This window comes from Anopheles arabiensis, chromosome 2 (genome assembly GCF_016920715.1).
Source record: "Anopheles arabiensis isolate DONGOLA chromosome 2, AaraD3, whole genome shotgun sequence".
In the NCBI taxonomy this organism is placed as follows: domain Eukaryota; kingdom Metazoa; phylum Arthropoda; class Insecta; order Diptera; family Culicidae; genus Anopheles; species Anopheles arabiensis.
Genome location: NC_053517.1, coordinates 70,894,906 through 70,921,077, shown reverse-complemented (window position 1 = coordinate 70,921,077; position 26,172 = coordinate 70,894,906). Strand labels below are relative to the sequence as shown.

Below are 26,172 nucleotides of genomic sequence, written 5' to 3'. Positions count from 1 at the left end.
ATCTACATTTATTTCCTTCTTATTTGACAATATTGGAGGCTCTCTCCGGCTTCGGCCGTGGAAGTGAGCAGGACTTGGATTGTAGCGTGTGTTTCACATTGTAGTGTGAAGTATAATGATGAGTGTGTTCTTGCATGCATTTTTGATCTACTTGCTCGTGAAGTCGAGAATATCGAAACTAAGAATTGATCGATGCGTTACTGTTACTACTTGGAGGTGTTCCGTACGGTTGTGATACATGTAATCCCTATATACCTGCACATTTCTTGACTTGGAATCAATTATTTCACTTTTCATACAAATTGTCTCCCGCATAACAAGTGAGTCATTGGAACGGATTAAACTCGTTATGAGGGGTTCCACTGTAGATTTAAACAGTCATCCATTAGCTAAGGGAAACTTAAAAATGTTCCTCAACGATATTTGCGAAGCAATGCGACCCGCGAATTGAAATGTTTGGAGGCTCCTGCTCTATGTAGACAGTTGAATCTTATAAATACTGTATAGGTAGCAATACGGCCTTATCAGACAATACCAATACAATACAATAGAATAAAAAAAACTGTAAAGGCAAAAAACGTCGATCACTAAATGAGAAATTGAAATACGTAATAAAAACCAAAATGCAAGTGAACCATTAAAAAATAACAGAAAAGGATGGGTCTATAAACAACATTAATACATCTATTATCATATTTACACGTTTTTGGAACATCAGTCATCACACATGACTAAAAAGTGTTCGATTGGTGAGAGCAAAAGTCGGGCCAAACTAAACGATCAAAAAACAATTAATCAACTGATCGTTAGCAAGATTTTTTCTGAGAAGTATCACCGAGAATAAACCTTGTCTGTTTGTATTGTAAAAAAAGAAGAAAAATGACTTGAATAAATGAAAAAGAAGAAATGACAATTGGAAAATAATTGTCATAAGATCGTTGTGCTTAGAATAGATTTCAATGGCTTTTTTATCTTAAAGTCGGTTCTAGCTTTATACACATGTGTGGTCAAAGGATTGAAGTTTGTTTTCTTGCTGGGTTCTTGCCAACATCAATACGTTAAAATTATTCAATAAGTTTTTAACTTTGCCATCACAAACAAATTACAAATTGCTGTAAAAGCACAAAACGTGTATCACATATTTTTTTAAGCTAGAAAAAAGTGACTAAAAATCGAAATATCTCAGACGTGTCATTACTTTTAAAGCAAACTCGCAGTTAATCATAATAGGGTAATTTGCCAACCACCAGACCACCTGGTCTTCATACACTTTGGGTCTATCTATATCAGACAGACGTCGAGTCATCCAGAACATTTGATCAAAAAGCGTGGGAAAGTTTTGAGAGTTATATGAAGCAGCTTCAATAGTTTTATCACAGCATGCATTGAGGTGTTAATTGGGGTGCATGCAGTGGTCAGGATGCAATTTCGAGCATTTTTACAACGTTTGTTCACAGTGTTGTACTTAAAGAAGTTGAAAACATCAAGAAAAGATAGAATACAGTGGAATTCTAAAATATAACAAGATCAGTGTCCGACATTAGGACGAAATTATGTATAGCTTAAGAGGACCACAGCTAAGAGGCTAGTTTCCTGATTGTGAGCGTTTGTAAGTGATGAACTACTGAAAAAACTACTCCCATGTCACGTTCATGAGAAAGAAATGTTTAGTTGTATTAGGTTTTGTGCAGAAAATGCACAATTGCACCTAAAAAGATGCACCTTTTGGTTGCACTAAAAAGCATGCCGGTCTCATGGTACAGTCGTCAACTCGAAAGACTTAACAACATGCCCATCATGGGTTCAAGCACCAAATAGATCGTGCCGCCATACACAGGACTGACTATCCTGCTGTCGGGGGTGATTCAAAAGTCACTGAAAGCCAAATTCAAAAGTGAATTTTTTTAACAAAAGAGGATAGTCAGCCCTACATATAGGGGCACGGTCTATTCAGGGCTTGAACCCATATGACGGGAATGTTGTTATGTCGAACGAGTTGACGACTGCATTACCAGACTATCCAGAGAATTAACAATATTTTTTTAAATCAATCAAAATATAAAGTTTAAGTGGTTCACAGGGCGAAATAAACCTTATTTTGTGAGTCACAGTTCTTAGCAGTTTTGCCAAGAAATTACTTCGTTTTGATCGAAATCAGCCGAAATATTTTCATTTGTGTTTAAAAATCGAAAAAATACTTTTTTAATATAAAATAGTAGAATATGTGGCAAAATGCTCAATGCTGAAGAAAAAGGCTAGCTTTAATCAAAATTTTATAATTATTTGAATAAACAACAACTAAGCAATACGGTCTCTTTGGACCGTTCCTCCTGAATTAAAAATAAATAAAAAATAACAATTTGCACGCAGTGAGCAATAATTGGATGGTATGCAACCATTGGAAAATTACCCTATATACAAACAAGAAATGACGAACAAATAAAAAGCGTGATTGTTTCTTAGTTTTTTATTTACTTTTTGTTTTTCATAGAAATGGCCTAGTTGATCGTATCACTAAGAAGAGGTTATTTAAACAATTTAAATTTATTTACCATGATTAAAGTACATGGTTCCAATGTATTTAACCTGTGAGATAACATTTGACCCACACATAGCTTAATAAAATAAAAACAAATCAAAACATATGTTTTTTGTCTTAATTATACTTTATTATACTCAATCAAGTGTTCCTGCTGTTTATGAAAAAATGCTGTTTATTTTATACGCCATTGAAATTTTACCTTTTTTTTCGTTTGTAAATATGTTATATATTTCGAATTTATATTATCCTAAGTCTAAACCATTATTTGTAGAAACATTACGCTTTATAGTTTTTCGGTCTCAATATGTAGTTAAATTTTCAAATGATTATTTTGCTAAAAGAATAAGTATGATTTAATAAAAGTTTGCAAATATTTACTTGTTTACACCTTATACACCTTACACTTTACATTCTCTGCAGTGTTTTTCTACAAACGATTATCGGTTCAGGTGCAAAGTCCGTGAGCCCAAACCATCCAGCGAGACATTCATCCTTTATAGCCACCGTGTGTCAAAACAAAATACACAACATACAATATGGATCTTGTTTGGATTAAACCTGTCCAAAATATAAAAAAACGACAAAAATTGAATCATTCACTTTCGGCCGCTGTGGACCACATTCCACTCGATTGGCCTGTCAACCGTCAGCCGCCAACCCCGGGCAGGAGGTGATTTGTCACTACACTTGCTCCCGTAAGGTGAATGAAAAAGTAAATCAAACCGGTGGCCCATAGAGACAGTGACACAATCAGACGTAGAGGATCAGACTACAACAGAAGAAGCAACAACAGCATCATCATTGCAGGCTCATACATCATGATTAATTTCAACCGCAGTATCTTGAGCTTCCATGGTTTGTACTTTGTTGCCGACTATTCTGCGATTATCTTGAGAAGCTGCTCTCATTGCATTGACATTGATCATCTTCTACAAGTTCCGTAGCTTGATGGAAGATCCGTAAGACGAAATATACATCAGAACATATCCCGGTTTGGTATTATGCCCTCCTCAATTCGGAAGCTACCTGGCTCATCATTATCAAGCATCGAAGCTACAGAGTCTTGAAAAGAAGAACATAAATAACAAACAGAGCCAGAACGATACAGAATACGTCCTACAAGATTACTCAATTCTTTCCTCCTAAGCCCTGGTTTATTGAATTGTGTCCACTTGTGACGGAAATGAATCCCGCCAGACACAAATATATCATTCTTTGCGCCGGAACCAACGGTCCAAAGGAATGGGAGGATTTTGCTTTGCTCTTTGACTTCAGACTTCGTCGAAGGATGGCAGGTACGATCACTGTTGCGTGGTTTTATGAATGAACTATTTCCATCGACTATGTTGGGATAGAAGGAGCGCGTGAGCAGTCATTCCTTGCTGTAAGATCTTTGCTGCTAGAACACACGCGTTCACGGGAGAACATGTAGTAAAGTGTATCGCAGATGTAAGAGTACCGATTTGTTCGGTGGACAAATTGAGTGAAATAAATCACGCTGCGCTTGGTTAACTTTTTAAAAACATTTTTCAATTTGCTTGGGAGAATACCAGCTTCAGCTACACTAGCACGCGTGTAATAAGATACTATTGTAGGTTATTTTGTTCACAAACTTAAATATTAACACTTCAAATGTGTATAAAAAGTAATATGTAATGCAAAATATGTAATTGCACCCACTGTAACTGAGGAGAATATGAAAATGTTCATTCTAGGAAGGTTAAAATGCACTGACTGTTCGGTGAAGTGTGTCATACCAAGAGGTCGCGTTACAAGCTCACTAAAGTATGTGTCCTTTAAGATCGGCATTCCATCGGAGTTTGGCGAGCTCGCTTTCTCTCCTTCAACTTGGCCATGCGGATTTGTTTACCGCCAGTTTGAATTTCACCAACGTACACAGAAACAATTCACACCAACACTCCCGGTATCTTGCTTTCCTGCTTCAAACAATTCAACTGCCAGAAGTTTCTCAACTACTAATTTTATGCATAATGATGTCAACTGCATAAATGTGATCCCACCAGCACACACAACACAACATAGTCCATCACCGAGCCATCATCTTAAAAATGCAAACTCACCTGAAACTCACCTGACTCAAAACAATTCCTCCGGTTCGACTTTTTTAAGCCAACATTAAGTCATTCAACTGTACCTATGGAGCCAGTACTAAACACATTCAATATATTTTATCAAAACGTGAGAGGCTTACGTACTAAAACCTCTGAATGTTTTGCTAATACTGCAATCGCCGACTGGGATGTTATCGTTCTTACGGAAACGTGGCTAGATGACAGCTTTCCATCTGAGCTTTTGTTTGATAACAACCGCTTTAATACATTCCGTACGGATCGTTCTGCAGCAAACAGTAACAAATGTAGAGGTGGTGGTGTCCTCGTTGCGATCAATGCAAATTATGCTTCCTCTCTGTGCTCGACAAACACATCTACAATTGAATGCCTTTGGGTTCGAGTAAAAGTTCTTAATGTTTCGCTAATCATCGGATCATTTTATTTGCCTCCTGATCAATCAGCCAACATGGACACCATAAATGCATTCTGTAATTCATTGCGCTTAACGAGAGAGAAATATAAGAATGACTTTTTTATTCTGTTCGGGGACTTCAATCAACCTAATCTTAAGTGGGATATCAACGGCAAATTTCCGACACTCCGAATCTTATGCTTACCCGACTATCCCCTACCAGTCAAGCTCTACTCGATGAACTAAGCTTTGAAGGTCTTCGCCAACTTAACACTGTTCTAAACCACAATAACAACATGTTAGATCTAGTGTTTGCGAACGACAAAGTTACTGATTACATGAGGCCAATCGAATTATGCATCGAAAGTATTGTTGAACCTGATGGACATCATCCAGCTTTACTTACATACTTCACGCTCCTGCAATACAGTGTGCCGTCATCTCAACCCCCACGTCAAGCAGATTTCAATTTTAGACGAACTAATTTCACTGATCTCGTTTCTGCACTTAACCAAATCAACTGGGACTCTATCGCTGACTATGACGACATCAACGACAGTGTGGCTGAATTTTCTTCTCAAATGAATGAACTGTATGAACAATTCATCCCACGGTTTAATGTTCGTGCTCATCCACCATGGACCAATTCTGCACTACGTTTGGCTAAACGTCGAAGATCACGGGCCCTTAAAAAACTGCATCGACTAAAAAACAGCACTAATCAAATAAATTTTGCTCGCGCCTCAAAAATATATAAGCAGCTGAACCGAACCGCCTACGCCAACTACGTCAGGAAAATTGAAATCAATATCAAAAGACATCCCACATCATTCTGGAAATTTGCTAAAGATAAGGAATCCTGTGGACGACTTCCTTCCTCGATGCAGTTTGAGGGAAACACCATTACCGGAGATGAAGAGTTTTGCAATGCATTTGCCTCATATTTCTCTTCTGTGTACACCAACAATTCCTCGGTTCCGTCTAACTCAACATCGGCTTTATCCTTCATAAATGATGAGGTTAATTTATGCACACCACTAATCAACGATGATGAGGTGGAATCTGCTATTTCGTTGTTGAAGCTTTCCTACGCACCTGGGCCTGACAATATTCCCAGCGCAATTCTCATTAATTGCAAGGCTGCTCTCATTCCCATACTGACCAAACTATTCAACAAATCCTTGCAATCGAAATGCTTCCCGCGTCTTTGGAAATCATCGTGGATGTTTCCTGTTTATAAAAAATCTGACAAAAGTAATGTGTGCAATTATAGAGGAATTTCTATGTTATGTGCGTGCAGTAAACTGTTTGAAAAGATAATGTCTCGTCATATGCTCCAAGCCTTTTCACCATTAATTTCTAATGTTCAACATGGCTTTATGCCGAAACGATCGATAGAGACCAATCTAATATACTTACTTAACTTTTGCCACTCCTATATTGACAAGGGCTTACAGGTTGACGTCATTTATACTGACTTCTGCGCTGCTTTTGACAAGGTCAACCACTTTCTATTGCTATCTAAATTATCAAAGTATGGTGTTCACACAAATGTTGTTGAGTGGTTAAGAAGTTATTTAACTGATCGTTGCATTAACGTTAAGATAGGAACTAGTTTATCTGCCACATTCCATAATTTATCTGGTGTTCCTCAAGGGAGTATATTAGGACCTTTACTATTTATTATATTTATTAACGATGTCGTGTTTGCTATTCCTCATGTTAAATTGTTATTATATGCTGACGATCTAAAAATGTTCCTACCTGTTAAATATTCTGACGACTGTGAAATGTTACAAGACTCGTTAAACTATTTTTCTGCATGGTGTTTTAATAATGAAATGTTACTTAATGTTAGCAAATGTAGTTGTATAACATTCTCAAAGAAAAAAAATCCTATTATTTATAACTACAAAATCAATGAAGACAGCGTTCCACGTTTTTCTCAGGTTCGGGACTTAGGAGTTATTTTAGACAGTAAGCTTAGTTTATCTAGCCATTATCAAACTATCGTCACTAAAGCTCTTAAACTGTTAGGATTTGTCTTACGCGTCTCGGCCGACTTTAAAGATCCTTTCAGTTTAAAAACATTATACTGTTCTCTAGTCCGTCCCATCCTGGAATTTGCCAGTGTAGTTTGGTGTCCCCATCAAATCACATACATAGATAAAATTGAAAAAATTCAGAAAAAAAATCACACGTGTTATGTTTCATCGTCTTCCCTGGTCAAACCAAATTCCACGTCCTTCGTATAATGTTCGGTGTTTACTATTTGGCTTAGAGACTTTACAGCATAGGAGAACTACGGCTCAGATAATTTTCATGCATAAATTATTAATTGGAGATTTTGATGCACCTGACATTTTAAATTTTATTTGCTTTTCTACTCCCTCTAGAGGTCTTAGAAGTAGAGAGCTACTAAGAAGCCCTTTTAGATCGACTGGTTTTGGTGCCAATGATCCACTGCTCAAAATGATTGATGTGTATAATAGGTTAGGGTTATCAGCAGATTTCAATCAATCCGTTAGCCAGCTGCGTCAGCATATTCAAGTTAGTTCTAGGGCCATAATTTAAACTTGTACACTGTAAGCATTAAGTTATTTAGGCATACTGCCCGATAACTTTGATTTAAAAAAAAAAAAAAAAAAAAAAAAAAAAAAAAAAAAAAAAAAAATAAATAAATAATTGTTGATAAATTGCTCTGTCATTTAGAAGTTATTGGCCTATTAGCTGAGATATTATTATCGATGAAAAATTAATTTTAAGTTAAGATTATCTATATTAATGATTAGATGCTATCTACATGCTAGTACGTTTGTATCTTTAAACGGTGTTTATCTTTAGACGGTTTGTAAGTAATTGTGTTCTGAATTCTAAATAAAAAGCAGATTGACAAAGCTGTGCAGGCTGGTTGATAATGAGTTGACGTTATTTAATCCTATATTTTACGACGCTTTTGTTGCTTTTGTTGGGCTTGGCTTTCAGTGACTGCCGACCTGTACAGGCTTTCGAGACTTACTTCATTGCCACGTAGCCGGATAGTCAATCCTTGCTACGGGGGGACAGTCCATTCTAGGCTTGAACCCATGACGGGCATGTTATTGAGTCGTTCGAGTTGATGACTGCTCAACGGAACCGCCCCTCTGATTTTACCCTTTCTTTTAATTTCTTGAAGCATTGTAACATTTCACATGTTTTTGCCGCTTGCTTATTGTTATTGTTTGGATTGCTTTTGCAAAGGAGTAACTACATAAAATGGTGATTTGCTTTGGTAGTGAGACGTAGCAAGATTTAAGGTAATTTTAACTAAAATGCTCAAAAAAGTAATAGTAAAAAGTAAATAGTCCTTTCTATTTTAAAAAATATATAAAAATCAAATGTGCACGAAACTAATTTTTGGCGAAAAATTAGTTTGCACATTATTAATAAGTTTCCTCTCACAACTAGTCCGATAAATGTTCATTTTTTTCGGTTTCCAGATCAAGATGACGCGTGACTGATTGATGCTGATGCGTATGACATGGCGACTCGATGGCTGGACCAGGTTAAGCGAGACCTGTCGGAGTTCAGGTGCCTACATGGATGGGAGGCTGCAGCCAGGGACCGAGCATCCTGGAGAATTGTTTTGGACCGGGCCATGTCTCACCGACGTGCTCTATCGTGAGCAGGCTAACAAGGGAGCGTATGATATATCGACATTCATTTGGAAATTCTCAGTGCTGTAGCTTATACTGTCTATCAGCTCGTTTTTAAAAATAAAAGAAATAAAGATAAAAATTAAACACGTGTTTCTTAAGGCAAATTTATTTTTGATTTTAGTGCATTTAAACGTGTTTTTAATTTTTGTTTCGTGTACTACACAACATCAGACATTGTACCATGTGGTAAAATTTATGGGTTTCTGAACATGGTTACTTGGATCATTTCAAGTAGATTGCGCCACATCCAATGTGGAGAGACAAAGATAAACTGCAATAGAGAAAGAAGGCAAAATTCACCTTAGCAACGAATAGAAACAGGGAAGAGCGCAATCTAGAGCGCAAAGTGCATTTGAGAGAGTTTGGTGAGAATAATGCTCGCATAACACGGCGATTTTCTGAGCGTTACATTTTAATAGCCAAAAGTAAGCGACTTCAATAAAAACGTGTAAAATAAAATAAAAACTCGCGCATTTGTCCAAAAACGTGTCAAACTTTATTGAACGATTTGTGTTTGCTTGTTATTCACTATAGCTAAAAAAGTCAAGTTTGTCGCGTTCAGTAGCCCGTTCCACCACCAATTTGTCGGAGCATCATTCGGGTTTTCTTCAAACTGTAGTTGTATCCGCGGAACGAATTCCAGTAGATACCGGTCTTCTCTAGCGTAGGTCCGTTCAGGTACAGACCGTTGAGGTTGCTGTGAATGGGGGAAAATTGTGTAAGCATTTTTGTTTTGTATCTTTTCACGCTATACGTACCTGTCCCCGCAAGATTTGTACCACCAGGCACCGTGGGTGTGGGCAGCACAGTTCTGATCGAACTTGTCATTGTCGTAGTCGAAGGTGGAGAAGCGCATGCCCTCTGCCTCAAACGAGTTGCCAGCACCGCCGAGGAAGCCCTTCAGCTTCAGGATCCTGTACTGATCGTTCTCATCGGAGATTGAGAACTGATCATACTGGGCGTAGGTAACGTTCTTCTCAAAGTCCTCCAACATAATCATAAGCTGGGCTCCACCGTTCTTGGTGAACTGGTAAATACGATCCAGTCCAAGCCAGTACTCTCCACCGTCGTTGTTTCCGAATCCATACTTGTACTCCCTCCATGGACGGTAGAAGTCAACGCTACCATCGAAACGGTTCTGAATGACCATCCATCGGCCGCCATAGTCCAGCATGCAGATCACTTTTACCGGCTTGTAGAAGTTGGCCTTAATCCAGTAGGTGCCCGTTTTCTTGATGTTAGGATCCTCACAAGAAGAGTAGATCCTGTCATCCAGCGGCTTGCTCTTGCGTGCATAGCTGCACTTCAGTCCGAACAGAGCCTCGGTCAGATAAGTTCTATCAGGGATGTTTTGCTGGAACTGAGTCAATTCCCTGGCAATGGCACAATAAAAATGGCAAGGTTATTAAACGACTTATTTACCATGGGAACTGTGGAAAATTTGTAATTTGAAATACTTACTCGACATCAGACTTAATGATGGTAAGATTCTGGCGAACGATATTTAGCTGATTGTCGACAGCATTTGCGATCAGCTGTGTTTGGGATGACACGAATGCAACCGATTCCGTCTCTTTGTGGATGTCTCCAACGTCTCTCTGGATGCCATCGGCCTTAATTTCCAAATCTAGCAGCGACTTGATGATCTTCTCATCCAGATCGTCGATTTGGTCGACGATATCCTTGCAGTTGCAACTCGGCGGAGGGTTCGGTTTTGGGAAGTCGTACTCTGACTCTGATGGTTGTGGAGGAGGGTTGGGGTACGAGCCTCCATAGCCGCCGCCGTAACCGCCGTCGTAGCCACCACCTCCGTAACCGATATTGGACGGAGCGAAGTTTGGTGGACGGTAATCACCGTGGGAGTTACCTCGATGTGGTCCGTGAACGGTATTGTAGTATTCGAAGTTGCGCAGACCACCATCATTTTCAGGGATTTCGTCGCTCGCCTTGATCTCCTCGACGATCTCTTCCGGAACCGCATCTTCCTTGTCCTCGGTCGTTTCGGCACTAGCTAGCGCCAGCGCCAGCGTTAAAACTAGGAAGAACTTTCTCATGCTGCACTGCGACTCTGCCAAACAAGACTCCAGACGGAACTGATACAGTCTGACCACCATCAGGCTCAATTTATAGCAAATTTTGGCAGTTCAACGTCCCTTTCTGCGATCAGCTGGTACCGTTACTTACGAAACATCTTCCGAACATACCACCACAAACAGGTCTACTTGACCAGACAAATCCCGAGGGTTTATCGGCTCCACGCAGCTAGCACATCCAGCTGATAATTTATTACGATAGCGAGATCGGACAGGAATAGGCACGCAGGAAGAAAACGTATGCTAGCTAATATTCTTTGCCAAAATCTTTGGCGAATGCCGCTACACGCGCAGCTCAAACTTTCCGCAACCCACTGGTTCATCTATTCACATCTTCCTATGCCCCATGATGTGTCCCCAACACCAGCGTCCAGTTGTGTTCATTAGCGCGCCGCTACACAAGCGGACCAGCTGAGCGTTAAAGGCACAGGAATTGGCCCATTTCTTCCCAAAATATGCAAATTTCCTCTATAGCAACGTCTAATCTGCCTAGAGCAAGAACTGGTTCTAGGAGGGATCAAGTTCGTCGATCTAATGTACACAAGCAAAAAAAACTTGTTTTTGCATGGATTTCGTTTGGTGTTTGATTTCGATCGCCCTAAAATCGATTCAATATGTAGAATAAAAAAAACGATAAAACCCGAGAACTTACCAAGTAGTAGTGCAAACCAAATCCGCTCGATCTGTTTCGCTGCATGCTGTGCTCGATTCACATTATACAACAAAAAACCAGCTCACTAGAGATAGTTGGTTAGCACATTATGGGAGCATCAACAAATGCGACAAACTACACGCAAAAGATAGCTTCAGTTGTTTTTGGGTATTCTATTTTTGATGAACCTTTCTACCTGAGACACGAACTATATGCGGTCAAAGACATTCAGATTAATGGGAACACTGGCAAGATAACAATACTTTTTTTTCTCTTTTTGGAGGCCTATAATTACACTCACCCTCCAGGACGCGAGTGACAAGTTAGCGAATATCACAGCTAACGGTATATTTTGCGCTCTATTTTGTAGCAAATATATTTGCATTTTAAAATGCACATCGATTGACGTAGGTAAAATGCAAAATTAAGGTCAATATTTTTTTGCATTCCCTCAGGGTAACAAATAGGATCAGACGGGCAATTTATTTCAATATTTGACTATAGTAATGTATATAGTCTTTGCAATACGATTGATAAATACTAAAATTAATAAATTGTAGTTTACATCTATGTCCATGTCCACTCAGTGACATTAAATATAATTTCGATTAAAGTGTTTTACTGTCTTGTAATAATGCTATTCATCAAAAGTATGCGAACAATATTCTAATTCTAACAATCTAATGCCAAATGCGATGTACGGAGCTGAATTGGTGACTCATAATATGAATGTCGTTTTCATGTCAAGTATTACATAATTAATTTGCTTTCAAAACCAGCGTCAAGTAAAGTTAATTATGGATACAAATTAAAAATAATAAATTACCAAATGTTTAAAACACTTTAAAACACCAAATGTTTAAAACACTAAGTGGAATAAGATTATATGATGTGGTGAGTACTGAGAGCATAAGCTATGGTAAACTATTGTTGAGATATACCTATTTTTAAAACTGAAAAATGTGTTTAATTTGCAGAAATATAAGTGTCTCTTTAATATTTTATGTACAATTCCGACACTAATTTTTAAATGCGTCTATAAGACTTTAGTAAAAAGTAACTGGACTTAATTTAATTCATTTAGCAATTAGTCCCTTAATAAACCATGTTCTTGTTGAAAATATAATTGTTATCATTATTGTACTTTTCCAAAAAATCTAATTGGATAATCATATTCATAGGCCTATTTCATTTATGCATGCAACACTAGAATAGACATACGAAAACAGAAAATGAACAATAATGTCTAGAGATAGGAAGAATCGCAAATTAGGTAACTTTCATTCCGTTTGTCTCCTGTTCGTCCCACGGGTGATCTTCTAGCATCCATCCATGCGTCTTCTAACGGTATCGCATCGCGGTCCGATTGGACCCATCTTCTGACCATAGCCGAGGAGTATTTAAGGCAGCGTTTTCGCAAGACGACTGTCAGTGCTCACTAGGAAGCGTTCGCAAGATGAAGTTGATCGTGCTTGTTTTAGCAGTAGGCTGTATGGCTAGCTTGGGCTACGCCGAAATCGCTCCAAAGTATGGAATTAGGCCACCGACGCCCACCACCCCTGCACCCATTCAGCCGGGTGGCAGTGATATCGATAAATGTGGCTGCCAAAATATTGTGGACAAGCTAAGGAAGGTAGAGTCGAATCTTTTGAAACTCATCCTGAACCTGCGCAACAAGTACGGTGCTGTGTACAGTGAGCTGCAGGACATGAAGAAGAACGTCAAGAGTGTGTCCTGGTATGTCGGTCAAACTTCTAAGACGGGTGAAAACATCAACGATCAGCTATTTAAATCTTCGATTGCTTTGTCCGAGATCATGCAGTCAATCAGGTATGACCAAAACTTTCATTGTGAATGTTGCTTGCTCTAATTGAATATGTTCTCTTTATCCTTAATTTTACCACAATTATCTTGCAGAGATCTTACCATCAACCAGCAGGGATTGGTGACAAAAACTTTCCTTACCGAATCTATTCTGGATCTGGAAGGACGCCAAGGAGAGTACAGACCTCCGGCACCAGAGGAAGACACTATCTTTACGTCTTGTGATGATTCGCGCATTACCCAGACTGGTACCTACCTGGTGCAGGATGCATTCTCTGAGCCTACCAAGGTAGTTTGCGTGCTTGATTTCAGCGTGGGACGATACACCGTTATCCAGAACCGTCAGGACGGATCGACCGATTTCTACCGTGCGTACAGCGATTACCGTAGCGGATTCGGCCAGTTCGATGGTGGCGAGTACTGGCTGGGTCTGGATCGCATCTACAATATGACGGCTTCAGGAGATTACGAATTGTTCATCGTGCTGGAAGATTTTGAAAAGAACGTTACTACCGCGACTTATAATGAATTCGCCATCGGTAGCGGTGTCGACTTCTACCCTATTACCAAGTTGGGCAGATACTCTGGCAATGCCGGTGATTCGCTAGGAGCAATAAAGGGTGTGCTGTTCAGCGCGTTCGATCTCGATCTAGACAACAGCGAAATCAACTGTGCCGTCTCTAACCGCGGTGCCTGGTGGTACACAGGTTGCGGAATGAGGTAAGTTAACATCGGCGTGTATTTAACTAATGCTGATCATTTAAAATTTGAAAATTTTCTGTGATTTTAGCAACTTGAACGGTCTCTACCTGAAGGGTCTGACTGGTGGTACCACTGGTATGTTCTGGGAGACTTTCCGCGGAGCTAACTACAGTCTTAAGAAGAGTCGTATGATGTTGAGGCGCAAGGAAATGGTAACCACGACCGAGGGTACTACAACAACCACAACCGAGAGTTCTACGTCAACCACGACAACGACTGAAGCAACTACCATGCCCCCAGAGACAACAATGGAGACCACGGTTCCATCCACTGATCCGCCTATGCGCCGTTTCTACTGATGAGTGAACATTCTGGTGGAATTATGATTGACTTTAAGTTTAATTGAAAGCAATAAAAATAATGATTTTTAAAATCTTAACGCGGTTCTTTGTTTCGTGTATCGGATAGTTTGTTGAAATATAAAAAAACCACTACATGTTCCCAGTAGTATGAACTCTAGAAGGACTTTTTTTTCATTGCATTTTAGCTATCGGGTAAGGAACATCGTTTACACTTATGCAGTATATAGCATGTTTAATTAAAAATATTGGTTGCATTGCAATACAGTCTTTCAGTTAGGTGAATTTGAATTTAGCGACAGTTAATATATCAAATCAGTACAATTTTCTCCATCAATTTTGTAATAACAAAAAATTACAATTTTTCCAAGAGTTTTAAATTATTAAAAATACCCAAATAACCGAATTTTCCACACGAATTGCATTAAATAAGTAATATATTACATAGTTGTGTAATACAGTCTGAACTCACTGGTTGAACTTCGATTGGAACGTTTTTGCATACAAAAAATTTATGAATTTTTTCTCGGTAAGCCATGAGATTTTTGTGAATTTTTCAAAATCCGGTTTTCCCATACAAACGCATGCTTTTTAATTCAACTGTCAGCCAACTATCGAGCGTTCAACTAAGAAGTATTTCAACTAAAAAGCGTTCAACTATTGAATTCTGACTGTATATTCTATGTTCTATAATCACACAGCTTCAATACAAAGCAAACTAAATAATAGTTTATCCAATGAGTAAAACTATTCTTCTACTAACAGCTTAACGTAATACATTACGCTATCTCACTATATATAAAATCGAAAATCGCCACAATGACGTGAGAGTAAACATTCAGCGAGAGAGAGAAAGCGGTGAGAGCAGAGCTCTCTTAGCAACGCGCGTTGCTGCGAAAGGACTTGCTCCATGCACCACTGCTAGCCCGCAAGTAATGAGTGCAATGGTTACTTAGACTTTTTGTTTGACTGACCGATTCGAAATCACATGGCATTGGATATAATGATTTTTTTAAATATTTAAAGTTGCAAATTAGCCACCTGATGATAATGTGTCCCATCTCATACCCCTTACCATTATTAATCAAGATATTCAAGGCAATATAAAGAAAACATGTTTGAAAACTATCCAAATTAGCTTAATTGTAAAATGGTTGTAATTCCAATTTATTCAATCATTAATAAAGCCAACCATACTCATTATTGGTTGCACCTTAAGCACCTCGAATACTACATACACCGTCGTCATCGGCAGATAAGTGTGGTACAGAATAACCTATAACACGGGTTGCTAAACCCAGGACGTCGAACATGTACACTCCCTCAAATCTTCTTCTATTTGGCGTAACGTCCTATGCGGACATGCCGGCCTGCATAGGCTTTCGAGACTTAATTCATTACCACGAAGCCGGATAGTCAAACCTTGCTACGGGGGGACGGTCCATGGGCTTGAACCCATGACGGGCATGTCATTGAGTCGTTCGAGTTGACGACCACGTACCACGGGACCGCCTCAAATCTACTACTCCCTCAAATCTACTACTTCGCAATATTGGCTGAGTCGGGACAAGGACAACGCATGACAATTATAGGTGGATGTAGCCGAAAGACCCTAAGCGGCCCATGCTAAAAAGCCTTGCTGAAATTCCGAGGAAAAAAAGCGGCGGATGTTGATGGCTTCTCACTATATATAAAATCGAAAATCGCCGCAATGACGTGAGAGTTAACATTCAGCAAGAGAGAAAGAAAGCGGTGAGAGCAGAGCTCTCTTAGCAACGCGCGTTGCTGCGAAAGGACTTGCTCCAAGCACTATTGCTAGCCCGCGGATGTTGCGGGTAATGGTTACTTAGATTTTTTGTTTGGATAAATCGATTTGAAATCACGTGGTATTGGATATAATGAACATTTCTTAAATAATTAAAGATGCAAATTAGCCACCTGATGATGGCCCATCTCATACCCCTTCCCATTATAAATCAAGATAATCAAGGCTATATTTAAAAAACATATTTGAAAACTATGCAAAATAGCTTAATTGTGAAATGGTTGATATTCCAATTAATTCAATCATTCATAAAGCCAACCATACTCATTATTGGTGCTTAAGCACCTCAAATACTACATACATCGTCGTCATCAGCAGAAAAGTGTGGTATATAATATCCTGTAAAACGGGTTGCTATACCCGGTACGTCGAACATGTACACTCCCTCAAATCTTCTTCTATTTGTCGTAACGTCCTACGCGGACATGCCGGCCTTTACAGGCTTTCGAGACTTAATTCATTACCACGTGGCCGGATATTCAATCCTTGCTGCGGGCGGTCTGTCCATTCTGGGCTTGAACCCATGACGGGCATGTTATTGAGTCGTTCGAGTTGACGACCACGTACCACGGGACCGCCCCAAATCTACTACACCCTCAAATCTGCTACTCCGCATTACAGTCTGAGTCGGCACAAGGAAAACGCATGACAATAAGAAGCAGATGTAAGCGAGAGACCCTAAACGCCCATATGCTAAAAAACCTTGCTGAAATTTTGAGCGAGGAAGCGGCGGGAGTATTGATGGCTTGAAAATTAAAATTGAATTTGTAACGATTTGCTCGCGGGTGGGAAGAACTCCTTATTTCAGGATGTCCTTCTGGAACAAAGCACTAAAGGAAGAGATGGTTCATTGCGCAACATGGCTGCAACATACTGCGCGTTAGGTGAGACAACCGTGCGCACTGCATTTAGCCGGATCAGCATCAACTGCAGAATGATCCACAATGAAACTATGCTTACTGTAGCGTGCCCAAGAGGGCTGAAAAGATTCTGACTGTATCTATCAAGAATGATGGCGATATCTACCATGTGATGCTATCACCGTGCTATGGTGCTGATTAAGAACAACCACGTTATAATTAAGGACACGTCAAATTAAAAGCAAAATCTGAAAGATGTGGGGCTTCAAGAGTAATTAAAGTAGTTTGCCAGTAAACGTGAATTTAGTTAATTGATCTGGAAAGGCTATAACAGTGTTGAACCATTCTTTTCTATAACAGTATAGATTGGAATATTAGAACTACACCGTCGAAATAGCAATGTGAGGGAATATGTTCACTGTTGAAATTTGATGTTTTGCACAACAATAACAATTGTCTCATACACAAATACCAATCCCATTCAATACTTCAAAACCAGTTTCAGGATAGTAAAATAAAATTTTGACGGCGTTTTGGAAATGACCTTTTTGAAATTTAATTGGGATTGGATCTAAACATGTTGTATATGTGTTAGCGGCACCCTAATTTTTTAATCCACTGCACATCAATACGTTATTCAATTAACACGTTGTAGAGGTTACTTCTTAGCAATTCTTTCCAAAAAATCACGCCGATAACTAAAAAATAATAATCAAAAATTATACATTTGTGTACAGAGGCATGGAACGTATCAGTTCCATTGAAAATAAGTAGGAATGCAGCTACTGAACCTTCTATTTTATCAAAATGGCCATAAAACACGCCAATCATGATTATCATTGTTATTACTTACAAGTGTTAGTAAATAAGATTCATTGGTACTTTACGTGCGTAACAAATAGCCTTAATTTTTAACACCGGTAAAAATAATTACAAAATTGCGTGACTTGGTTTTCAAAGGTTATTTAAGATTTAAGATTTACATCAGTATGGCTCAAAAGTAGCCTCATCGATATTTTACGGTTCTGCAATGTACAGTAAGAACTGTCCAGGAAGTTATAAGGTTAACACATTTGTAAGAACAAATAAGAACAAATAGGTGTTTGAGTTATGGTTGTTGCCACTGAACGTGTAGAGTTTAAAAATAATTCGAAATTTGAGGACATCCGGTAGATTTTACCGGGCCTTAACTAGTGAAAGTTAAAATTGAATTTGTAACGATTTGCTCGCGGGCGGGAAGAACTACTTATTTCAGGATGTCTTTCCGAAACAAAGCACTAAAGGGAGAGATGATTCATTGCGCAATATGGCTGCAACATACTGCGCGTTAGGTGAGACAACCGTGCACACTGCATTTAGCCGGATCAGCATCAACTGCAGAATGATCCACAATGAAACTATGCTTACTGTAACGTGCCCAAGAGGGCTGAAAAGATTCTGACTGTATCTATCAAGAGTGATGGCGATATCTACCATGTGATGCTATCACCGTACTATGGTGTTGATTAAGAACAACCACGTTATATTCAAGGACACGTCAAATTAGAAGCAAAATCTGAAAAATGTGGGTCGTCAAGAGTAAATAAAGTAGTTTGCAAGTAAACGTGAATTTAGTTAATTGATGTGGAAAGGCTATAACAGTGTTGAACCAGTCTTTTCTATAACAGTATAGATTGGAATATTAGAACTACACATTTGGAATGGTTATTTGAGGGGCTATGTTCACTGTCGAAATCTGATATTTGGCACAACAATAACAATTGTCTCATACACATATACCCATTCCATTGAATACTTCAAACCCAGTTTCAGGATAATAAAATAAAATTTTGACGGCGTTTTTGGAAATGACCTTTTTGAAATTTAAGACTGGGAAAATTTACATTGAATATGTTCTAAGCATCGATTACTTATTACCTAATGTATGAAACATAAGTCGAAAAAAAGAGTAGAAATGGAATTCGAACCGTGCAGTATCATATTTTTATAGTTCAATCTTACATCTATGGGCACAAAAAACACAAAATGGATTGAAGCAGAAGTGAGCATTTCAAAAATTGTATGTTTTTAAGTACGCAATTGGGATTGGATCTAAACATGTTGTATATGTATTAGCGGCACCCTAATTTTTTTTAATCTACTGCATTGATGTGCACGTTATTCAATGAACGCGTTGTTGAGGTTACTACTTAGCTATGCTTTCCATAAAATCACGCCGATAACTAAAAAATAATAATCAAAAAATTATACATTTGTGTCAACAGAGGCATGGAACGTATCAGTTCGAAAATACATAATTGCGTGACTTGGCTCAAAAGTAGCCTCATCGATATTTTACGTTTCTGCAAAGTACAGTAACTGTCCAAGAAGTTACAAGGTTAACACATTTGTGGTGTAACGCATAAGAACAAATAGGTCTTTGAGTTATGGTTGTTGCCACTGAACGTGTAGAGTTTGAAAATAATTCTTAATTTGAGGACATCCGGTAGATTTTACCGGGCCTTAACTAGTCTCGCTATATATAAAATCGAAAATCGCCACAATGACGTGAGAGAAAACATTCAGCAAGAGAGAGAGATGGTGAGAGCAGAACTCTCTCAGCAACGCGCGTTGCTGCGAAAAGTATTGTTCCATGCACATTGCTAGCCCGCGGGTGATGAGGGCAATGGCTACTTAGATTTTTTGTTTGCACAAACCGATTTGAAATCAAATGGTATTAGATGGTATTGGATATAATGTTGTTTAAAATGTAAAAAATGTGTTGTAATAAATGTTTGAAAACTATGCAAAATAGCTTTATTGTGAAATGGTTGATATTCCAATTAATTCAATCATTCATAAAGCCAACCATACTCATTATTGGTGCTTAAGCACCTCGAATACTACATACACCGTCGTCATCGGCAGATAAGTATGGTACAGAATATCCTGTAAAACGGGTTGCTATACCCACGACGTCGAACGAATGGAAATATGACCAAGAGGGTAGAAAAGGTTTTTAGAAGGTATCTATCAAGAGAGATCAGGTGACCGTTCTATTGATGGTGTTGGATAAGAACAACCACGCTATAATTAAGGATACGTCAAATTAAAAGCAAAATTTGAAAGATATGGGGTGGTAAGAGCGTATAAAGTCGCTTGTGAATTTGGTTCATTGATCTTGATCTAACTGTGAATCTGGGACAGTGAACATTGATCTCGGAATACCAGAACTACACAGTTAGAATGATTATATGAGGGGATACGATCACCGTTGAAATTGCATATTTGGCGCAACAATAGCAATTGTCTCATACACAAATACCAATTCCATTTAATACATCAAAACCAGTTTCAGGAAAATAAAATAAAAGTTTGACAGCGTTTTTGAAAATGACCCATATGAAATTTAAGACCGGGAAAATTTACATTGAAATTGTTCAAAGCATCTATTACTTATTCTTCTTCTTTTTGGCTCAACAACCGTTGTCGGTCAAGGCCTGCCTGTATCCCTTGTAGGGTTGACTTTCAATGATTAATTAATTTTCCCCCATTGAAGGATAGTCAGTCCTACACGTATGGCAGTACGGTCCATTTGGGGCTTGAACCCATGTCGGGCATGTTGTTAAGACGTACGAGTTGACGACTGTACCATGAGACCGGCTCAATTACTTATTACCTAACGTATGAAACATAAGTCGAAAAAAAGAGTAGAAACGGAGTTCGAACCACGTGCGATATTATATTTTTGTAGTTCGATCTTACATTTATGGGCACAAAAAACAGAAGATGAATTGAGGTAGAAGTGAGCATTTCGAAATTGTTTGTTTTTAAGTAAGCAATTGGAATTAGATATGAACATGTTGTATATGTACTAGTGACCACTGCGCATCAATAAGTTATTCAATGAACAAATTGTTGAGGTTACTGCTTAGTTTTCTTCCAAAACATCATGCCGATATCATTTTTTTACACCAATATAGCTCAAAAGTAGCCTCATCGATATTTTACGGTATTGCGATGTGCAGTTAGAACTGTCCAAGATGTTACAAGGTTAACACATTTATGATGTACTGCATGAGAAAAAATAGGTGTTTGAGTTATGATTGCTGCTACTGAACGTATGGAGTTTGAAAAAAGTCGAAATTTGAGGATACCCGGTAGATTTTACCGGGCCTTGACTAGTACATTAATAATTTAACAGAAAATTCATCATTTTTAGATGTTTATACCAGCGATGTAAAACTCATTTGACCCGGCCGGCCAAAATGCCACTGAAAATAGTAGCATGGACCTCAGCCTAGTTTTTACATGATATCACACCTGTTCTCACTTTCCTTTGAATCGTTATTCGCTTGCTATGGATCGCAATCCATGAGAATGGATCGCAATCAACTACGTCTGAATCGTTTTCAGCTAGGTTTGGATCAAAGTGGGTAGAAAGGAGGTGTCGTCATGTAGAACAATTGGGCATCGAGGCTTTAGAAAAAAACACAAAACCAGGATCGACGGCAGTTGTCAAATGCGACGAATGTTGGTGGTATTTGGATATGATAAATGCATTGTTTTCGTTTAATAAACATTTGTTTAGCACTAAAAATTTGTATTTTCATCCACACTCCATAAATCGGCATTTTACACATTATAATGCAGCTGCTGCCTGTGAACAAATATCGACGGCTGTTGTCAAACTGAATCTCAAAATGGCAACATGCCAAACGCTAAGAAGACACTTCCTCTATATTCCACCTTGGTTTGGATCGTTTTCAGCTACGTTTGGATCGCTCTCAGCTACCATTGGATTTTGCGGTAGCTCGCGCAAATTTTATTGCAGTGCAACCGTTTATTCTGTGACCGCGGGACACATTTGCATTTCCAAGGAAAGAATTAAATAATCATTGCATTCAATTGTAAAATCTAATCATATTTTTTTATGTGAAACTTATATCACCATTTATACATTTTTTATTCTTTGACCAAGTTTTCCAAACAAATCTGCACAATCTTCTTCTTTTTGGCGTAACGACCTTCGTGGTCTTTCAGTCCTGTTCCTGCTTTCGAGATTTAGCGGGATATTCCTTCTATGCCATGGAGGAACGGTCTGGTTGAGAATCTATTCTGATGCGTAGAAGCCGTTAAATCTGCCAAATGTTATTCATTGCCTAAACATGGGTTTTCAACACATGTTCTCAATTGGGTTCAAACATACAACAATATGAAATTGTTTTCAAATCGTCTGTTATGAGAAGAGTCATGAGGTATACCGTGCGGTCATTAAATAAACTATGTGCCGCAACGAAATTTGCGCGAGCTATCGCAAAATCCAAAGGTAGATGAGAGCGATCCAAACGTAGCTGAAAACGATCCAAACGTAGCTGAAAACGATTCAGACGTAGTTGATTGCGATCCATTCTCATGGATTGCGATCCATAGCTACCGGATAAAGATTCTAAGGAAAGTGAGAACAGGTGTATATGATACAAAAATCAGATCAGATAAGCTGATCTTTTCATTTCATTTTGGAATGATAGTTATGTTACAAAAGTTAAATCTTTGATGTAAAAAAAGTTTAAAAATAGCCGTAGCAGATTATTTTCAATTGGTCATAGGCCTCTGACATTTAAAACATTTGCATAGTTTTATGGGAACTAGCAAGATTCAGTACGCAAAAATAATGTGCAAAAACTGGCCATGACTAACCCGTTAGTTTCAATACAGAGCAGTAAACTTGTTATGTAAAGTTGATATTTGTGTCATTATCAATATTTTTAAGCTGGAATTAAAGTAGCGAATTCTTATTTTTGATGCTGTCTAAAGTCCATAAATTACAACATGTCGTTCAGTCCAGTCATTTTACAGAGGAGTGTAAGATGTCATATAAGTTCTTAGTACCCGTTATTCCCCTCCTGCCAATCTCCATAGAAATCTTTATTCATTATGGCGACCAGAATCAGAATCATAAGCCCACCTGTAGTTTATTTAATCACATTGGTCTTGGTAGGATGCCTGATGGAAAGCTGATTGAGATCGTTTGTAACATTCTATCAAATGTAACACGTGTTTGTGCTGACATCTGATTTCTAAACGTTTTGCAAACGTTCTAAAAGTTTCATTTTTTTATAATGTTCTATCTTTAGTATGTTTAGTATATTCGCCTAAATTCGGGTTCGACCTTTGCCAAAACAATATGTCAAAAAAGTGAGACCTTACGTTTTTAATTTCTGTGGACTGAGTGATTTTGTTAATTTGTACAAGTCTTTTTCTTATAGAAATTGCTTAATTGGTCGCCAAGTGACTTGATTGATGGCTTTAAAAAGAAAAGTTATGTGCCTAAACTACATACAGATAAATAAGACATTCGCCATTTTAATTATGAGGGCAAAACATGAGTGCATGTTTTGCTAACAAATTTAATCATCGGAAAGGGGTTAAGTTGTGCGGAATTGAAAGCTCAGTTTCTTCTTCTTTGGCTCAACAACCGATGTCGGTCAAGGCCTGCCTGTACCCACTTGTGGGCTTGGCTTTCAGTGACTAATTGATTTCCCCCCATAGCAGGATAGTCAGTCCTACGTATGGCGGCGCGGTCTATTTGGGGCTTGAACACATGATGGGCATGTTGTTAAGTCGTACGAGTTGACGACTGTACTACGAGACCGGCCTATATTCGTAATACCGATTCAATGAGTAGTTCTTAAAAGAATCAAACAGTAATTATTAATATCAGTTTATAACGAATTCTTAGGATGTTTGGTTGTAAATTGTCTGATAGTGGACTTTAATTGACCATATTCTTCTTCTTCTTTGGCACAACAACCGATTTCGGTCAAGGCCTGCCTGTACCCACTTGTGCTTGTAGGCTTGGCTTTCAGTGACTAATTGATTCCCCCCCATAGCAGGATAGTCTATTTGGGGATTGAACCCATGACGGGCATGTTGTTAAATCGTTCGAGTTGACGACTGTACTACGAGAACGGCCATTGACCATATTATTATCCAATAAAATATTGCGGAAGGCTAAATGCATCGTGCACCACAAGTATTTAGCAGCAAAAAGTGGATTTCAGGGAATAATTCAAGTGCGTTCAATGAAGATGCATGCTCAACAAAGCAGTGTACCGCTCAACACATTTCATTGATTTCCGCCCAATTAATTGATCACGACAATCCAGCCAAATAAGAGATACAAATACTAATGAAAATCTCATGGCAGAAGAAAAGCAGTTATTTCATTGCATTTACCACTAGCGCAGAGCTGTCTCCGATTAGCAATTAGCTTCTCATCGCACCAGAAATCACTATCCTTTTCTGCCCTCATTGCACAGTTGTTGTACCGTTGTATCAGTGACTGAGAGTGTTTGTCGTGCGCTGTTATCAATCACATACAAAGGGTGTGTATGTGTATCCATACTATAAATAAGTAAAAGAGATGAGGACTACGTTATGAACCGGATCGAAAAGAACGCTGAGAGAATCAGGTTCAAATTGAACCTGAATGCTTTTTTACATCAAATTGGACTATCAAATTTAAGAGAGTATAATGTCGAGCGTTATTGCCCGGATCGCAAACAGCACTGAGAGCAACCGGTTCAGTACAGATCGCAGAGAACGCTGAGAGCAGCCGTTTAGATCTGATCGATAAGAACGTTGATAGCAGTCGGTTCAGATCGGATCGTAAAGAACGCTAAGAGCAACAGCTTGGGCTAAAATTAAGGGTCGCGGTCCGGATGCTGGGACGGATCGCACCTGGCAGGTTCGGAACGCAACGCGCATGGCTATGTCTAATACATTTTTTGCAATCAATGTTTAATTGTTAACATAGAGTATTTTTTTTTCATTTTGATTATCGCTCAGGCAAACTTTGATACTACGATGCCGTACTAAGAACCATTGAATGTAAATTGCAAAATGTAAAATTATTGGCAAGAGAAGAAGTGTCGTATAATTGTGCACAAGTGGTATATTGACGAATGTTTCTTATGTTTCGATAGTAAGTTTACATCAACGCATGATCTACCAATCGTTGCCACTTAGATGAGTTTCGTGTGACTTAATTTATCACTGAAGCATCACTCATTTAACGAATCTAGTGATGCTTGCACAACACACCCGTCATGGGTTCAAGTTCCAAATGGATCGTGCCGTAGGAATGCTTGAAGTACAGTCTTTTTTTTGCCGAGTCTCGGTTAAAAATAACTGAGATTCGCACATCGGCTTATTATGATAATGACAGCTTAAGCTTAACGTTCAACCGAGATTTCAGATTGGGTTGGTCTGAATCGTTTATCATAGTTATTTTGCAGCATTGTAAGAGGTGAAATTGTGTCCTTAATCCATAAACATCATCCGGACGAAGCAGTGGCTCTACAAACAAATCACGTGTATGAAACAATGGAATTTGTCAAGTTCAAGAAATATGTAAGTCCATATATATGTGTCAATATGATATATATGACCACTTTTTCAAGAAAATGAATCAATAATCAAAATAAATCAATAGTGAATTGCAAATAATATTATATTATAATATTGTATGGCGAGGACACTTTTAAGATTTTCAAAAGCATACATCTATAGTGGCCGGCAAATTAAAGTGCCCACTACTTCGTTAGATTGTTGAAAAACTGGTATTTGAACAGATAAGTCCAAATTAGAACTGATGTTCAAATTTATCTGGACGCGAACCAACAAACCTATATGTATGAAGGGTGCAATGTGATGACCAGGGAGGGGTTTTCTATGCGAGAAGTGGGGAGAATGGTATGAATTGACGGCATAATGAAAGCTTATACCTATATAAGCATCCCATGTGAATTTATCTGTTTTCTGTGAAAAATACGGAGTAAGTAAATAAATTAATGTTCTAACAGGAAGACGAAACAAGCTATACACGAAGATTAAAAAAAAAATCAATAGAATTGAATAATACTTGTATAATGGCTCCCAATTGGTCTTAATTTTAATCTTATCGAGATTTCGTGTGCAAATTTTGATGAAAATATGGTGAAAATCACGTGATTAGGAAAACAGAATATGTTAAAGCTCTGAAATACTCTTAAGAAGAACCAATGCCAAATATGTGCAAAAAATAACAAAATAAATTATGTAAAAGTAATTATGTAAAAATGTAAAGAATTCGAGAGGAACACATAGAAAT

At 38.3% G+C, this 26,172-nt stretch overlaps 2 protein-coding genes across 2 annotated transcripts; one reads left to right on the top strand and one right to left on the bottom strand.

Moving 5' to 3' along the window:
* Positions 1 to 9,197: 9,197 nt before the first annotated feature.
* Positions 9,198 to 10,853, bottom strand: LOC120895089 (fibrinogen-like protein 1). Its single transcript, XM_040298116.1, has 3 exons — positions 10,186 to 10,853; positions 9,483 to 10,097; positions 9,198 to 9,421 (listed from the first exon to the last, which is right to left on the bottom strand). The coding sequence occupies exons 1-3, from the start codon at positions 10,836 to 10,838 to the stop codon at positions 9,283 to 9,285; spliced, it is 1,407 nt and encodes a 468-aa protein (XP_040154050.1). The 5' UTR covers positions 10,839 to 10,853; the 3' UTR covers positions 9,198 to 9,282.
* A 2,060-nt stretch (positions 10,854 to 12,913) lies between these two features.
* Positions 12,914 to 14,403, top strand: LOC120895847 (ficolin-1-A-like). The gene is made up of 3 exons (XM_040299525.1): positions 12,914 to 13,299; positions 13,387 to 14,013; positions 14,084 to 14,403. Exons 1-3 carry the CDS (start codon positions 12,926 to 12,928, stop codon positions 14,352 to 14,354), a joined length of 1,272 nt encoding a protein of 423 aa, XP_040155459.1. The 5' UTR covers positions 12,914 to 12,925; the 3' UTR covers positions 14,355 to 14,403.
* The last annotated feature ends 11,769 nt before the right edge of the window (positions 14,404 to 26,172 follow it).

What these genes read in the sequence shown, in the direction of transcription:
- LOC120895089 (XM_040298116.1), bottom strand. Translation starts at nt 10,838, where the DNA reads ATGGTGGTCAGACTGTATCAGTTCCGTCTGGAGTCTTGTTTGGCAGAG. An exon ending in ATCATTAAGTCTGATGTCGA is followed by an intron (nt 10,098 to 10,185) that starts GTAAGTATTTCA and finishes TGCCATTGCCAG; the next exon opens with GGAATTGACTCAGTTCCAGC. An exon ending in TACAAATCTTGCGGGGACAG is followed by an intron (nt 9,422 to 9,482) that starts GTACGTATAGCG and finishes CCCCATTCACAG; the next exon opens with CAACCTCAACGGTCTGTACC.
- LOC120895847 (XM_040299525.1), top strand. Translation starts at nt 12,926, where the DNA reads ATGAAGTTGATCGTGCTTGTTTTAGCAGTAGGCTGTATGGCTAGCTTG. An exon ending in GAGATCATGCAGTCAATCAG is followed by an intron (nt 13,300 to 13,386) that starts GTATGACCAAAA and finishes ATTATCTTGCAG; the next exon opens with AGATCTTACCATCAACCAGC. An exon ending in TACACAGGTTGCGGAATGAG is followed by an intron (nt 14,014 to 14,083) that starts GTAAGTTAACAT and finishes CTGTGATTTTAG; the next exon opens with CAACTTGAACGGTCTCTACC.